General features: G+C 42.5%; 1 protein-coding gene across 3 annotated transcripts in view; it reads right to left on the bottom strand.

The window, feature by feature from the left end:
- ATP7B (ATPase copper transporting beta) overlaps positions 1 to 15,620 on the bottom strand; it is a 98,180-nt gene that overhangs the window by 13,192 nt on the left and 69,368 nt on the right. For all 3 annotated transcript variants that reach the window (XR_010787192.1, XM_066583661.1, XM_066583669.1), the window contains 8 exons: positions 14,930 to 15,104; positions 12,289 to 12,522; positions 10,487 to 10,578; positions 6,155 to 6,282; positions 5,488 to 5,642; positions 5,247 to 5,381; positions 3,264 to 3,458; positions 1,666 to 1,848 (listed from right to left, as the gene is read on the bottom strand). Coding sequence is in view for 2 of the 3 variants with exons in the window: in XM_066583661.1 (XP_066439758.1) it covers positions 1,666 to 1,848; positions 3,264 to 3,458; positions 5,247 to 5,381; positions 5,488 to 5,642; positions 6,155 to 6,282; positions 10,487 to 10,578; positions 12,289 to 12,522; positions 14,930 to 15,104 (1,297 nt within the window). In the remaining variant the exon portion in view is untranslated. The remainder of the gene's footprint in view (positions 1 to 1,665; positions 1,849 to 3,263; positions 3,459 to 5,246; positions 5,382 to 5,487; positions 5,643 to 6,154; positions 6,283 to 10,486; positions 10,579 to 12,288; positions 12,523 to 14,929; positions 15,105 to 15,620) is intronic.

Raw genomic sequence — 15,620 nt, 5'->3', positions numbered from 1 at the left:
GACAGCACTGCAGAATAAAACATTATAACGGTCGCTGTCAAAAGACATATGGGCGGTTGTTAAGGGATTAAATGAATTCAAGTCTCAAAGTCCAGATGAATTACATCCTAGGATACTCAAGGAAGCAGCCGTGGTAATTGCTGAACCACTCGCCATAATTTTTGAAAATTCTTGAAGAACAGGAGAAGTCCCAGAAGATTGGAGAAGGGCAAATGTTTTCCCCATCTTCAAAAAAGGGAAGAAAGTGGACCCAAGAAACTACAGGGCTGTGAGCCTGACTTCTATACCGGGAAAGATCTTTGAACAAATTATTAAACAGCATTTATGCAAATCATGCCAGACAAATCTAATTTCCTTCTATGACAGAATCACTGACTGGGTTGATCAGGGAAAAGCGCTGGATATAGTATATCTTGACTTTAGTAAAGCATTTGACAAAATATTTCATACCATCCTTACTGAAAAAGTGACCAAATATGGGGTCGACAAGGCAACTGTTAGGTGGATTCACAACTGGCTGAGTGATTGTACTCAAAGAGTGGTCATAAATGGCTGCACATCCAAGTAGAAGAATGTATCAAGTGGGGTACCACAAGGCTCTGTCCTAGACCCAGTGTTGTTCAACATTTTTATAAATGATCTGGAGGGGGGAATTGATGGGAAACTGATCAGATTTGCTGACGACACAAAGCTAGGAGGGATAGCTAACACTAGGGAAGAGAGAGAGAGTATTCAAAAAGTTCTAGAGAAGCTTGAACAGTGGGCGGCGACTAACAGAATGGTATTTAACAAGGAGAAATGCAAAGTCCTACATCTGGGAAAGAAAAATGAAAAAACAAATACAGAATGGGAGGAATTGGGCTAAGCAGCAGTACATGTGAAAAAGACTTGGGTGTACTAATATATCATAGACTAAACATGAGTCAATAATGTGATGCAGCAGCCCAAAAGGCAAACACAATTCTGGGATCTATAAAGATAAGCATAGAATCTAGATCATGTGAGGTCATTATCCCCTCTACTCTTCCTTAGTCAGACCTCATCTGGAATACTGTGTCCAGTTCTGGGCACCCCACTTTAAAAAAAGACATCGACAAACTGGAGCAAGTTTAGAGAAGAGTTACCAATATGGTGAGCTGTCTGCAAATCATGTACTATGAGGAACGGCTAAAGGATTTGGGAATGTTTAGCTTGCTAGAAAGAAGGCTGAGAGGAGATTTAATAGCTGTCTACAAATATCTGAAGGGCTGTCACACTGCAGAGGGATCAACCCTATTCTCACTTGCACAAGGAAAGACTAGAAGCAATGGGATGAAACTGAAAGGGAGGAGACACAAATTAGATATTAGACAGTGAGGGGGATCAATGAGTGGAACAGGTTGCCACGGGAGAGGGTGAGTTCTCCTTCATTTGAAGTGTTCAAACAAAGACTGGACAAATACCTGTCTGGGATGATTTACTGAATCTGCACTGAGCAGGCGGTTGGACCCGATGACCCTGGAGGTCCCTTCCAACTCTATGATTCTAATATAACCTACAGAATAACACTACATACTAGTAAATATTAAAGTGGCTACATGATTCAGTATGTGCAGGATGGATTCCATACTCAGGGGAGTTTACCCTTTGAGAAAAGAGATTCATATAGGAATCCTTATATTTTACCTCCTTGCAGTACTTGGTCACTGCCATTCCCAGCGGATGCTCACTGCTGGCTTCTGCAGTACCAACCACAGCAAGCATTGTTTTTAGTGGCACCTTGACTACATCACCCAGTAACAGGACTCTCATGACTTTAGGAACCCCGTGCGTTATTGTTCCGGTCTTATCAAACATCACTGTATTTATCTGAAATAAAGGAAGCAACCAATCAGTGTTAGTGAGGAGTTCATGATAAGTTAGGGTACTTTTAAATTGGATGACTTTTGAGCACTTAAAGGGGTATTCCAGCAATTCAAATTGAAGGTTATATGTTTCATAAAGTAACAACATGTAATTTTTCAACATAATGTTATAACTTGTTTTACAAAGCTGCAGAGATATTGCTTTACCTGTGGTCTCCGCCCTGCTTAGTTCTCCATTGGTATCCAATTGGTAGTGGAAAGCAGTGGTGACACAGATGAGCAAAAAAAGACACAGGAGTTCGGTGTGAAGAGCTGGACAGACATTTAGAATAACGGCACTAAGTGGAAATAGTAGGGAAATTTAGGAAATTTTGCCCAGTCTCTGGAGTACCCCTTTAAGCACCAAACGTTTGTCCCAATAATCGCTCTTGTACTTTCACACAGGAGCGATAATCGCGCAGTAAATAGAGGTAGAGCGCCCTGGATCTCCTACGCGTGCCCGCTACCATTCAGTGTAACATGCAGCCAATGTAAAGCGGCTGTTCATAGATGAATGGCTGCCAGTTTACACGGGCTGACAATCACTTGATTTTTAGGCGGCTAAGAGCGATTTTTGTTCACTTGCCTTGATGGGTCCCATGTTTACATGGGGCGACAGTTGCCCGCAATTGGCTTTTAGAGCAATTACTCAGGCGACTATAGGTCCGTGTAAACGTACACTTATATTAGACATTTTGTAGTTCTCTGTTTTCAGTAATCTAGTGAGGTCCCTCCGGAGCACATACCATATGTCTGGGTATCTAAAATAGACAACCCATTAAATAAAGTTTCTTATAATATAGGGTTGAATCCACATACTGCTGCGGATTTAAAAATCCGCAATATGCCTTCAATTTTATGCCCAATTTTATTGCTACTCGTTGTTTTTAAAACCTTCTTCACACGTACTGTGAATTGTTGTGTGTCAAAGCGAAAGACTTCTTACTCAGCAATAAGGGAATATGTACCACTGAGGCAGACCATGAAGCTGCTACGGGGCCCATGTAGAGAGAGGGCCCAGCAAGGTTTGGTCCCCATCCACTCTTCTACTGGGGGTCCGGAAGCAGTGCAGGACTTCCCTCTCTAGAGGAACTGAACTGCTCAAAAACAAGTGGTTTGGGAAATATCTTAAGAGTCATGGAAAGGGGGTGGAGAGGAAAACAGACACCAGACCATTCTGGCCCTCGGTGCCAAAATCCAGCACCTTAATAAGGCGCCCATTTTGAGCTTTGCTATGAGGCCACCTCCTTTCTATGTTTGCCACTGCTTAGCAGCTTCACATTTTTGTCCATCACAGGCTTCAACATATTTACACATCTGGATTACATACTAGTAAGGTCAATATATGTCAATTAGATGGAATTGTATTAGAATGCCAACCTTATGCGCCATCTCCAGCGGCTCTCCACCTTTGATGAGGATGCCATTTTGTGCAGCCACTCCTGTACCCACCATCACCGCAGTGGGAGTAGCCAAACCTAAAGCACAGGGACAAGCAATAGAAAGTACAGTGATGGCAGTCTGGAAGCCCACCCGTATGATTATCTCAGCCTTCGAGATGGTTTTACTGTAATCCTGAAAGTAGATAAGGAATGAAATAATTACCAAAAAGCTGAATTAGAAGTTGTAAATGCTTTCTGCCTTAAGAATATACATAACTTGTAGGCGGACAATATATGACTCAGCTGGGAATCAATACACATAGTTATAAGGGTTTCACAGTTGCAGGACGAACACCTTGATGAAAAATAGATATGTCACAGTAGGGTTCAGTTAAGTCTCTAAAATATAGCTTTTATTGAAAAACTAAATAAAAAGGAGTTTGTAACACAAAGTCCTAAACTCTAGACACAAATACACAAATAAATAAAAAACTGCACCCCTATGTCAAATGAGGGGAAAGCAGTATATACGTTGCCTAGGAACCGATATTTTCTCCCAACGGAATTAAAGTTTCTATTTTTGTTCTCCGTGGTATATATCCTAGAGCTAGTTGGATAGGCTCGTTAAGAATGGTGTTCCAGCTTGTATAGACAGCTATAGATATTCAATAGATGGGGGACTTGTATCCGCTTTTTAGAGCACGTGCGTTATTCCTCCCATATAGAGAAAGATGCATAGACTGTCAAAAAATGCCGTAGGTGAGAGAATATTCACGCTACTTTGGCTAGTTTCAGAAAAATCCGATATAAAAGCTGATATCAGAATGCTGTAGCTTGCCAACGTTTTTTGCGAGTTGTAGCCACCAAAAGTTATAATGCAGTACACCAAACTGCCAGCTCAATTATTTTGTAGGTTCAAAAATCAGTGGTTCAACGCGTTTCCGCTACCTGTAACGTAGCCTCATCAGGAACCATGTACGGATACAAGTCCCCCATCTATTGAATATCTATAGCTGTCTATACAAGCTGGAACACCATTCTTAACGAGCCTATCCAACTAGCTCTAGGATATATACCACGGAGAACAAAAATAGAAACTTTAATTCCGTTGGGAGAAAATATCGGTTCCTAGGCAACGTATATACTGCTTTCCCCTCATTTGACATAGGGGTGCAGTTTTTTTATTTATTTGTGTATTTGTGTCTAGAGTTTAGGACTTTGTGTTACAAACTCCTTTTTATTTAGTTTTTCAATAAAAGCTATGTTTTAGAGACTTAACTGAACCCTACTGTGACAATACACATAGTTAGGGTCATGTATAAAGACTATTGTACCAGCTAGGCAGTACAGAAGCAGAGTAACCAACAACTTTTTCAAAGCTGAAAGGCCATGCACGCCTTTGGCCCCAAAAAGTTGTTTGCGAATGTAAAAGTGATGAACAGTGTTACAGTGCATATGGCATTTATTGCAGCATTGCATAGCTACATGAATCTCACTGAAAGCGCCAGGGATCATTCTAGACATTGGTGACATCCCACTAACAAATGCCATCAATGTCTGATCAGCGGTAGTCCCATTATAGTAAATAAGCAACCATTAAGCTGCAGATAAAAGTGAGCAGAGCTGGCAGGAAGCTACACAGAATGGCACATTCCTGGCGCTGCTACCCCCCCCCCCCCCCCCCCATCGCCTTACTTATAGAGATCAGAGAGGTTCACATCAGTCCAAACCCTACTGATCAGCACTGATAGCATATCCTAGCAATATATCATCAATGTCTATTACAGCATCTGATAGAGGAGAATGGTATTTAATCACATAAGAATAAGACTGGAGTAACTTTGAGAATGGAAAGCAAGAAATAATTCTAAAATTTGGAAAGCAGAGGAACATGAGATCAGAGGGGGTGTAGATACAGTAGATGACAATGAATTTTGGCCTTTTAGGTTTTTCATGACATCATAATGAGGTCATAACTTACCGGGAAATATTTCAGTATAACATCAAAATTGACAAAGCCGACGGTGGTCCATCCAATCAATGTCACAATGGAAATGCTAATTATAAAAGGGACAAAGTAACCACTTATTTTATCTGCCAGCTGTTGGATTGGTGCCTACAAAATGACAGTGAGAGAACATTGACATTTAGAAGAACATTCCGACTTTCAATCCCCAGCATTGATACACAGGTAAGGAGTTTATAACAGTTTTTGTTTTTACCTTGGACATCTGAGCCTCTTCTACCAACTTTACGATTTGCGCCAGGGTGGTGTCAGAGCCCACGTGAGTTGCTTCTACAAGGACTGATCCATGAGCATTAATAGACCCAGCAATAACCAGGCTTCCTGGCTTCTTCCTGACTGGCATCGGCTCACCTAGAGGACAGGCAGGGAAATATGGAGAGTGAAGTAGATGTCATCCCAGTGAGGGAATCTTAACCTGATAATTGTAGAGGTCATGGTGGCTTTTTAATCATTGGTGAATAGCGGTTTAAATATGTCGCAGGTTTGTTAGCTAATCGCCATGAATACGGATATGCAAAGTGTCAGAAATGCATTGGGATCGGTTTGCTGCTGGACGATACCTGATTTTATAATATGTAACAATAAAGCCCGGATACAATTACAATACCCCCCACCTGCACCAAAAAACACATGCTTTTTAAACGCATCACAAGAGATGCATGTTATTCGGGTCTCTGTGCCCCCTCCATTCAATTGTATAGACTCTGAAAAGTGAACAGGTCTAGAAAGCCAGATATAGAGAACACAGTAACCATAATATGTCTCAGGACCCCAACTAGCACACAGCAGGTGCAGTTTATACTCCCTACCCTACTTCAAACAGTTGGAGGATTGCTAGGTTCACCAAATATAAATCTAGTAACCTGTGATGAGAGACTCATCTGCCATAGACGTCCCTTCAATGACTTTCCCGTCCACAGGAAACTTGCCCCCAGGAACAACTTTCACGATATCTCCTCTCTGGACCAGCTCCACTGCCACCGGTTCTTCCCTGTAACAAGCAGAAAATGTGTGAACACAAAACATCAGTCTTCAATGACTGTCCGCTAACCCGACACTATTACTACAGGATACTATGTGTTTACAACCGATTTCTTGGAACATCAGCTGTAGCTAGAAGTCTGAATGCTATTGCCTGCCTCACAATAGTCTCTTCGCATTATATACCAAACATATATAAAGTACCTAATGCAGAATCTACATATTATAGAGACAGCTGAACTCTTGCTGTCACACTACGTTATTAGATGTGAATAGTATAAAATACTAGGGGTGACCGTAAGCCTCTGTTCACACTGGCATCATGAGTTTGGTTTGTAAAGGCTTTATGACAGGTATGACAGATCCATTATGATCCTCTTGAATCCCACAGACTTATAATTGGTCGGTCAGGTTTTTTTTTTTTGAACGTGCAAATTTTTTTGGAAGAGTTTTCCAAAGGTTTGCAAAATATGAAATTAAGCATTAGAATAGCACAGCATATTGTGCCATTCTGCGTATCCAGCAGGTATATAACCGGCGTACAAATAGCCTTAAAGTAATTCTCAACTTTCTATCGTTATGTCATTTTTACTTCCAAATTTTTGTACTAATTCATTTCTTTAGATATCCTTAGAGTCATTGAAATTCTGTTTCACTGGTACAGAACTCCTGCATAGACATGAACCTAAAGGTCCTGTGTGGTGCAGTGCTAAGGCAGCAGGAATGCAGTCCTAGGCTCTCGCTCATGACCTGAAGGTTGTGAGTTCAATCCCTGCATGCTTCAGGTAGCCGGCTCAAGGTTGACTCAGCCTTCCATCCTCCTGAGGTCGGTAAATTGAGTACCCAGCTCGGTGGGGGTAATAAAGTATCTGAAAATGCTGCTGAATAAGTTGGCAAATAACAAGATTTATTTTGGCAAATAAGATTTATTTTTAAAGGGGTTGTCCTACTGAAAATATTGTTTCTATTTAACCTTTTCCAATCCACTGTCTGACGTCTGAAGACATTACGATTTAAGTCTGTACAGCTCTGATGCTAGAAGACATCCATCAGGGTTCTCTTACTGTATATTGCCAGCCTCTCTGCTGTCGGAGCCTATTCAACGTGTCACCTCGTGCAGTACTGTCTTTAGCCAGCATATAGCGCCGTTGTATAATGGCAGAAAAAGAGTAAGCCCCTAGGAAAACCGGGATACAAATTGGATTGGAAAGGGTTAAAGGGGTTTTCCAGACAAATTCGATTGATCACCTATCATCAGGATAAGTGTCAGAGATGGCTTCTCTCTCAATTAAATCATTCGGAGGGCCACCTCCTATTACACTTCCACATCTGACCCCTGGTGTTGGAGGTGCAAGTGCTAAAAGTGTATAGGTATTCAGTGTCTTCTTTGCTGGCTCTACCTCCCCTCCTCTTCCCTTTGCTGTTGGGGTCCCCCACGGCCCGGTCCTCGGCCCCCTCCTTCTCTCCATCTACACAGCCCCTATTGGACAAACCATCATCAGGAGATTTGGCCTCCAATACCAGCTCTACGCTGACGACACCCAGCTATACACCTCTTCCTGTGACATCTCTGCACCTTTCCTCCAAAACATCACCGACTGTCTGTCCGCTGTCTCTAACACCATGTCCTCTCTCTACCTAAAACTAAACTTGTCTAAAACTGACCTACTGGTGTTTCCGCCCTCCACTAACCGACCTCATCTTGACATCTCCATCTCAGTGTGTGCCTTGCGGTCATATTCGATGCCGATCTCTCCTTTACCCCCTACATCAAATCTCTGGCCCAAACATGTCAGCTGCACCTCAAGAACATCGCAAGAATCTGCTCTTTTTTCACCCTGGACGCGCTAAAAACGCTCACTATTGCCCTCATCCACTCTCGGCTCGAGTATTGCAACTCGTTGCTGATCGGCCTCCCCGGCTCCAGACTTTACCCTCTCTAATCTATCCTGAATGAGGCAGCCAGGCTCATCTTCCTGTCCAGCCGCTACTGGGACTTCTCTGCCCTGTGCCAGTCACTGCACTGGCTTCCCGTTAAAAACAGAATACAATTTAAACTCGCTACCTTCATCCACAAAGCCCTCCACAGCGCAGCGCCACCCTATATCGCCTCCCTCATCTCAATCCATCACCCAGCCCGGGCTCTCCGCTCTGCTAGCGAAGCCAGACTGCGCGCTCCTTTAATTCAAAGCTCTTATTCCCGCTTCCAAGACTTCTCCAGAGCAGCACTGGTCCTCTGGAACGCACTACCAAAGGCTACCTGGGCAATCCAGGACTCGCAGAACTTCAGGCGTGTTTTAAAAACGCACCTCTTCAGGGAGGCATACCGAATTCCCTAAACAAACCCCTCTGTACTCCGCCTGATAACATTACTCCCTGACTGACTGCAATCCCTGCTAGCCACCATCAACTGCCCCTGCAGTCATACCGATTCTGCCGTCACACGGCTTCATGTCTGAACATTGTCTATGTGTATAGCATCCCTCACTCTCCACCTCGCCATACTGTGCACATCTCCAACCCTTTATCCTCTGTATCACCCCATTATTTGTAGTATGTAAGCTTGTTGGAGCAGGACCTGCACCCCTACTGTTTCCATCAACTGATTACTACATGTAACCGTGGTTCTGTAATTTTTGCACTTTTGTCTTTCTGTATTCCCCCTGTCTTTGTAAGCTCTGCGGAATATGTTGGCGCTATACAAATAAAGATTATTATTATAATAGGAGGCTTCAGCTCCCATTAATTTCAATGAGAGTGAAGTCCTCTATGAGAGTTCCACCTCCGACACATGATGATGTCCAGCCCTGCTGCACTGACAGTGTGCAGTCAATCAGCTGATTGCTGGGGATTCGAAGTGGCGGGTCCCCGGCGATTAACTATTACTGACCTACCGGAATTTGCCTAGAAAACCCTTTTAAATCTATCCTATCATCATAAACATCTGTGAATTCATTTAAAAATGTGTGTCTGTCCCAAGATACTCCAGTACTAATGTTACCTTCTGCCTCTATTCAAAAGCCTTTCTGTGCCTGGTGCACCTCAGTAAAAGCTCCAAGGTAGACATACCTACCCAGTGCAATAACACTGCTCTGCAATAACGCTGTTTCTTCTTTTATCACATTCTCAACATCTCTTCCATCATCAGAGATGATATGCAATTTTGTGTTATTTATTCCCTATTCGTTTTTTTTTCGGGGGGGGGGGGGTATTTTTTGTTTGAAATAGATGGTTTGGGTTTTATTATTATAGGATTTATTGTGTAGGTTTATACAGAGAAATATACTCTACATAAAGAATGATAAGTTACTTTGCCATTGCAATGCGTTATTTATCTAGTGTTGATACAAAGTTATAGCCTGTGTTATAAAGTGTTGTGGTGGCTCATGTTACACGTCTGACATTGGACATAAATAGCAGTTTCTTTCCAAGGATAAACAGAATTGCACAAGCTGACATTAAATAGTAACATATTACATAAGGCTAAAAAAAGACACATGCCAATCCATGTTCAGCCTGCTATTCTGCAATGTTGATCCAGAGGAAGGCAAAAAACCCCAATGAGGAAGAAACCAATTTTCCTCATTTTATGAAAAACAAAATCATTCCCAATTCCAAATCTGATAATCAAAATAATCCCTGGATCATCAACCCTTCTGAAATAATCTAGTGACTATTATATGTAATATTGTTGCACTCAAAAAAGGCATCCAGGCCCCTCTTAAACTCTTTAAGCGAATTCGACATCACCGCTTCCTCAGACAGAGAGTTCCATAGTCTCACTGCTCTTACAGTAAAGAACCCCTTTCTATGTTGGTGAAGAAACCTTCTTTTTTCTAGACGTAGAGGATGCCCCCTTGTAACAGTCACAGTCTTGGGTACGAATAGATCATGGGAGGTATCTTTGTATTGACCCCTGATATATTTATACATAGTTATTAGGTCGCCCCTCAGCCATCTTTTTTTCTAAACTAAACCCCAAATTTGATATTGAAGTTCATTGTCCATTGTAGTCTGACCAGTGACTTGTTCTCGCCATTGCCCATATATCTCTTTTGATGCACCCCATGCATTTATATACCTTTGCAGCAGCTGCCTGACACTGGATGCATTTGACAGTCATTCAACCTCTTATACAAACTACTAGAAGTTGGAAAAGCCTGAATTTTGCTCTAATCTGTTCATGTTATCTATAAAAGAGCATATTGCTTTACCTCACCACTGAGTGATCAGGTCCAAGTGTCACAACCATCGCCTCTGTAGCTTGCAAGGATATGAGCTTGGCAAGAGCTTCCGATGTTTTACTCTATGATAGAGAGAGAATGACAATTCTGCTTTATAATCCCAGGTGTAATGATACCCCTCTATCCTGGTTATATTGAGGAGATTGCCCTTTCCACCCCTTTATTATTGCCCTGACTTTTTGTGCAGAAAGTAACACTTTCTAAAACTATTTTAGTCCCAAGTAGTGATGATTGGTGCATCCAGCGCTGGCTATGATTGGCTGAGAGGGTTGCCACTCAGCCGATTCAGCCAATCAGAGCAATCTCTTGCTGGGAAGCGGGGAATTGAATCCCCGTCTCTACCAATAGATGCTTTGCCAGCTTGACAAGTGCCCGGTAGCCGGCCCGAAGTTTCAAAAACACAGGTGGGGACCCAGGCGGGCACCTGCAAGGTGAGTATTGATTTATTTTTTTTTCTCTCAGGTAGTGTAACTAGGGCGTTTAGCGCTGCCAAAAACGTGGTACCACGTTTTCGGCAGCGCTGAAACCGCTTCCCATTAATTTCAATGGGCGACACAGGGACGAAAACGGCCAAAGATATAACATGCATCGCTGTCAAGGCGCAGTGTTGGAAACGCTGCGCTTCGACGCTTGTGTGAGCAGCCCCATTGAAATGAATGGCAGCGTTGTACAGCGTTTAGTGCTGCGCTGAATAAGCAGCGCTAAACGCTGTACAAAAACACAACATTATTTTAGTTTTGTGTTTTGTATTTTTTATTTTCCACCCTAAAAGGTTTCAGCTTGTTTTTCAATGGAATTGTACAGATAGCGGGTCACACGGAAGGCGGAAATAAATCCTTAAATGATTCATCTTTGTCGAATTTGTTAACATGACAAAAACATGGCATTTTAGGGGTGTGTAGACTTCTTATAGCCACTGTAGTTCTATTGAAATAAAGAAATACAAGAAAATAGTAAGTGATGTAAGACCTCTATAGTTACTCCAGTTCTTTCTAGTATGCCGGTTATAATTCTTTAAAATTCTTATATCGAAAAAGGAACAAAAATAAAAAAAAAAAAAAACATAAAACTAAACTATCAGCCCACAACTGCTTTGCACAAGGGTTCAGGCATGTTCCTCCGTACATTCTGCATACAATGGAGATTGCCATGATTTGTTTTCTCCAGTTAGGTCACATTACAGGGGAGGACTAATCTGCAAATAATGTGTAAATTGATACATATGAGATTATGAGATTCAGTGTAATGGGGACATCATTATCCTGTCAAGCCTTGCAAAACTCCACATGCACAACTATGAAACTCCACAAGCAGTATCAAGGGTTAAGCACTTTCAGGGGTCAAGGTACATTTAGACACAAAGATGATCGCTCAAAAGATGGCTTTTGAGCAATCACTTTGCATAAACTACTACTTGATACTAATGCTTATTAGTACCAATTAGAAGCGTGTGAGCCGCTGGGAGGTGTATTCAGAGGACAGACCCCCGCTGTTGAATAAATTCCCTTTGTTCTGCCACAGGACTGACAGCTGAGACAATGTAATCAGCTGTTATTAGCGGTCCCTGGGCAGAACACAGCGTGCTGTCCGTCTTATCAGCTCTACTGCCGAACGATGGATTTCAGTTTGGCAGAAAAGTGAAAGATGGGCACATTTACACGCAACGATTATCACTTAAAAGATGGCTTTTGAGCGAATTTTGATTGATAATCGTTCTGTCTAAATGGATCTTTAGTCAGGATCTAAGAGATTTCCTGGTGATCCCCAATTACCTTTGCTATGTGTTCAAGCCATCTGCCCAAAGCAATGAACATGAACAGCATGGGGGGTGTATCGAAGAACGTCTCCGGACTCTGCTCAGACTTCTCCACAATGGCCACAATCAGGATAACCACTGAATAAATATAGGCGATGGTGGTAGCCAGGACAATGAGTACATCCATGTTGGTTGCCTTATGTTTCAGAGACTTGTAAGCTTGGACATAGAAGTACCATCCTCCAAAGGACTGCGAATAAGAGATACAGAGCAAGCAGTAATGTTATATATGGCATGCAAATTGTAGTCATCATAAGTCATGTCATTAAGAAATTACCTTCCAATAGGGGGCGCTGTAATAGGTATTATATCATCTTCTGAGACATTTTAGTAGCATCTAATACTACCATACAGACAGTAGAGGGTCCCTGTGCAGGATCAATATAGTGTCCCCTTGTCTCCAATTGCTAATTTAATGAAAGTAAGGCCAGGCTTATCCACATGACAATGCATTCAGCTCAGATTTTACACCACAGAAAAAAAAAATCTCCCAATTGGATGTTCCCTAAAGTGGGCATTGGGCCCATTGCTCCCAGGACTCCTGTGGAGCTGCAGAGATTGCACATTAGGTATGCTGGCCACTGGGTCAATGGATGTTTTCAGGTTAATTCAAATGCCATGAAAATTGATAGAAAAATATCTCATGTTGCAAGAAAAATAAAGGAACAAAAGAAAAGGAGATCTGCTGCCAGGACTGTCTTGTTTGCCTCTGTTATCCAGCATGAACTTTACATTCTTGGTTATGTTAATTATTTAATAGAATAATTGAATAAAGTCGGAACTAGGTGTAAAAGTTAATTGTATGTCAGATGACTAAAGGTCCATTTACACAGGACGAATGTTGGGCAAACAATGCCCAACACTCATCCCTGTGTTTCCTCGCTCCTGCATGGGAGCTAGCAGAGCTGTGCTGCTCACGGAGCGGCCAGCAGGGGGGCGGGGCAGTGCAGGAGATTTCTCTCCTCTCGCTCCCCTCCATTGAGATAACACAGCGGCCATTCACTATTGAACGGCCGCTGTTTAAACTGAACGATGAGCTGATCGTCCATCATTTATGCAGCATAAAAGATCAGCGATGAAGCTCATTGTTCAGTTTAAACAGCGGCCATTCAGTAGTGAACGGCCGCTGTGTTATCTCAATAGAAAGGGGCTGGGGAGCAAGAGGAGAGAAATTTCCTGCACTGCCCCGCCCCCTGCTGGCAGCTCCGTGAGTGAGACAGCTCTTCTAGCTCCCGTGTAGGAGCGAGGAAACACAGGGATGAGTGTCGGGCATCGTTTGCCCGACATCCGTCCTGTGTAAATGGACCTTCAAACTAGGTTAGCACTACTTGTAATGTGTATGTTCAGAGCAAACAGCAAAAAATGCTCCTGGGACCTATACCAAACATACCCATAGCCTATAATGAACTAGATGTGCGCCAAAATCATGTGACATCCATCTGACTGGCATATGTCAGACTTTTATTGTTCTCAATACCTTTATTCAATGTTATTAGAAACAGCAGTCACTTCCCATCTGGTTCGCTGTGTGCCTGTGTAACATCTGTACGGCATATATTAGCATTTATTGTAATAATGTATCCTTGTTTCCCAACTAGGGAGAGTGCTCTGCTTTTCGCCGAATACATATGGCCGGTGACCCCTACATAGCTACGTTATAGTATGTGGTGTGTATATTTGTATTTTTAGGACGCCTAATCCGGATGAAGTGTTTTGCGTCCCACTCGGACGTAACAGGTGGTGTCCGGGTGCTGAGACCTCCACTGGTTGCTATAATGAGTGGACAGATGCTATCACCTGAGCACTGTGCCCACTTGGCTGTTTCCATCACTGCTCGGAGCAGTGTATGGATTCCATAGGATGTCTATGTAGTCATCACTCACAATAACAGGGTTTTAGTAATTAGTGTGGGTCTCAGCACTTGGACCCCACTAACCAAAACTTAAAAACTTTAGGGTGAAGCCACATGAACGTATATCGGCTCGGTTTTCACGCCGAGCCAATATACGTTGTCCTCGTGTGCAGGGGGGGGGGGTTGGCTGGAAGAGCCAGGAGCAGGAACTGACCTCCCACCCCCCTCTCTGCCTCCTCTCCGCCCCTCTGCACTATTTGCAATGGGGAGAGGTGGGACAGGGGTGGGGCTAATTCTCGGAACTTAACCCCGCCCCTGCCCTGCCTCTTCCCATTGCAAATAGTGCAGAGGGGCAGAGAGGGGGGCGGGAGCTCAGTTCCTGCTCCTGGTTCTTCCATCCTCCCCCCCTGCACACGAGGACAACGTATATTGGCTCGGCGTAAAAACCAAGCCGATATACATTCGTGTGACTTCACCCTAAGTTATACTTTGAAGGATATAAAGTTTTTTTTTCATAACTTATATGGCACGGTTTTCTAGTCACATACAACTTTTAGTGAACCCCAAGTATAAATTAATGCTAAATTGCTAAATTTCAGGTCACATTTTGTTTTCAAAAATCCTGGCTTTCAGAGATGTTGTAAAAAAACATCACTCTGCATCCAATTTATAACACTTCAGACATTAGATTATACCATAGGTTAAATGTCTTCAGTAATATCTCATAAACAAGCACTGTGCAAACCTGGACTAAGGTGCAAAGTATAAAGAAAAGGAGGTTCATTATAGATAAACCAGGGAAGATGTTTCTGTCCATTGCCGACGGTCCATGGTGTTTATTGTGGGCGATTAACATGTAGACCATGATGCAGATGACGGGGATCCCAAATATAAGGCTGAACAGGAAGGACTTTCTCCACCTGGGATTCAAAATACATGGCAAATTACTATTTAATAAGCATAGAATAGGCTTTATTCAGCAACTGCTTCATTAACATGGAACAGCCATAAGTTTCCATCTCTTTTAACCCCCCCCCCCCCCCCCCCCCAACCTTCTCCTTTACATGTTAAAATAAGTAAAACTTTGGAAAATGGAAGCACACCTCTTTTATATACCTTCAGGAGATTCCAGTGTAGACGTTCAAAGACATTTAGTGACATAATTACCAGTGTAATTTAACTTTAATAGTAAAGTGAAGCCCAGCGTTCCCCATCTTTATATATTTTATCTCATAAACCCAACTAGTACAAGGGATACTACAAAATGTGTTGCATGAAGGTCGTCTGCTTATTTAGCAGACGACCTTTATGCAACTTCCTTCTACTGTTGTATTTCCAATTATGTAATAATAGTTATTAACTGGTCAGAACTCTTTGACTATTCAGTAGTAAATAAATCTTGTTATTTGTAAAGCGCCAACTTATTCTGCACAGCT

Source organism: Eleutherodactylus coqui, chromosome 1, assembly GCF_035609145.1.
Source record: "Eleutherodactylus coqui strain aEleCoq1 chromosome 1, aEleCoq1.hap1, whole genome shotgun sequence".
NCBI classification, from domain to species: domain Eukaryota; kingdom Metazoa; phylum Chordata; class Amphibia; order Anura; family Eleutherodactylidae; genus Eleutherodactylus; species Eleutherodactylus coqui.
This window is presented reverse-complemented; position numbering and strand designations above follow the sequence as displayed.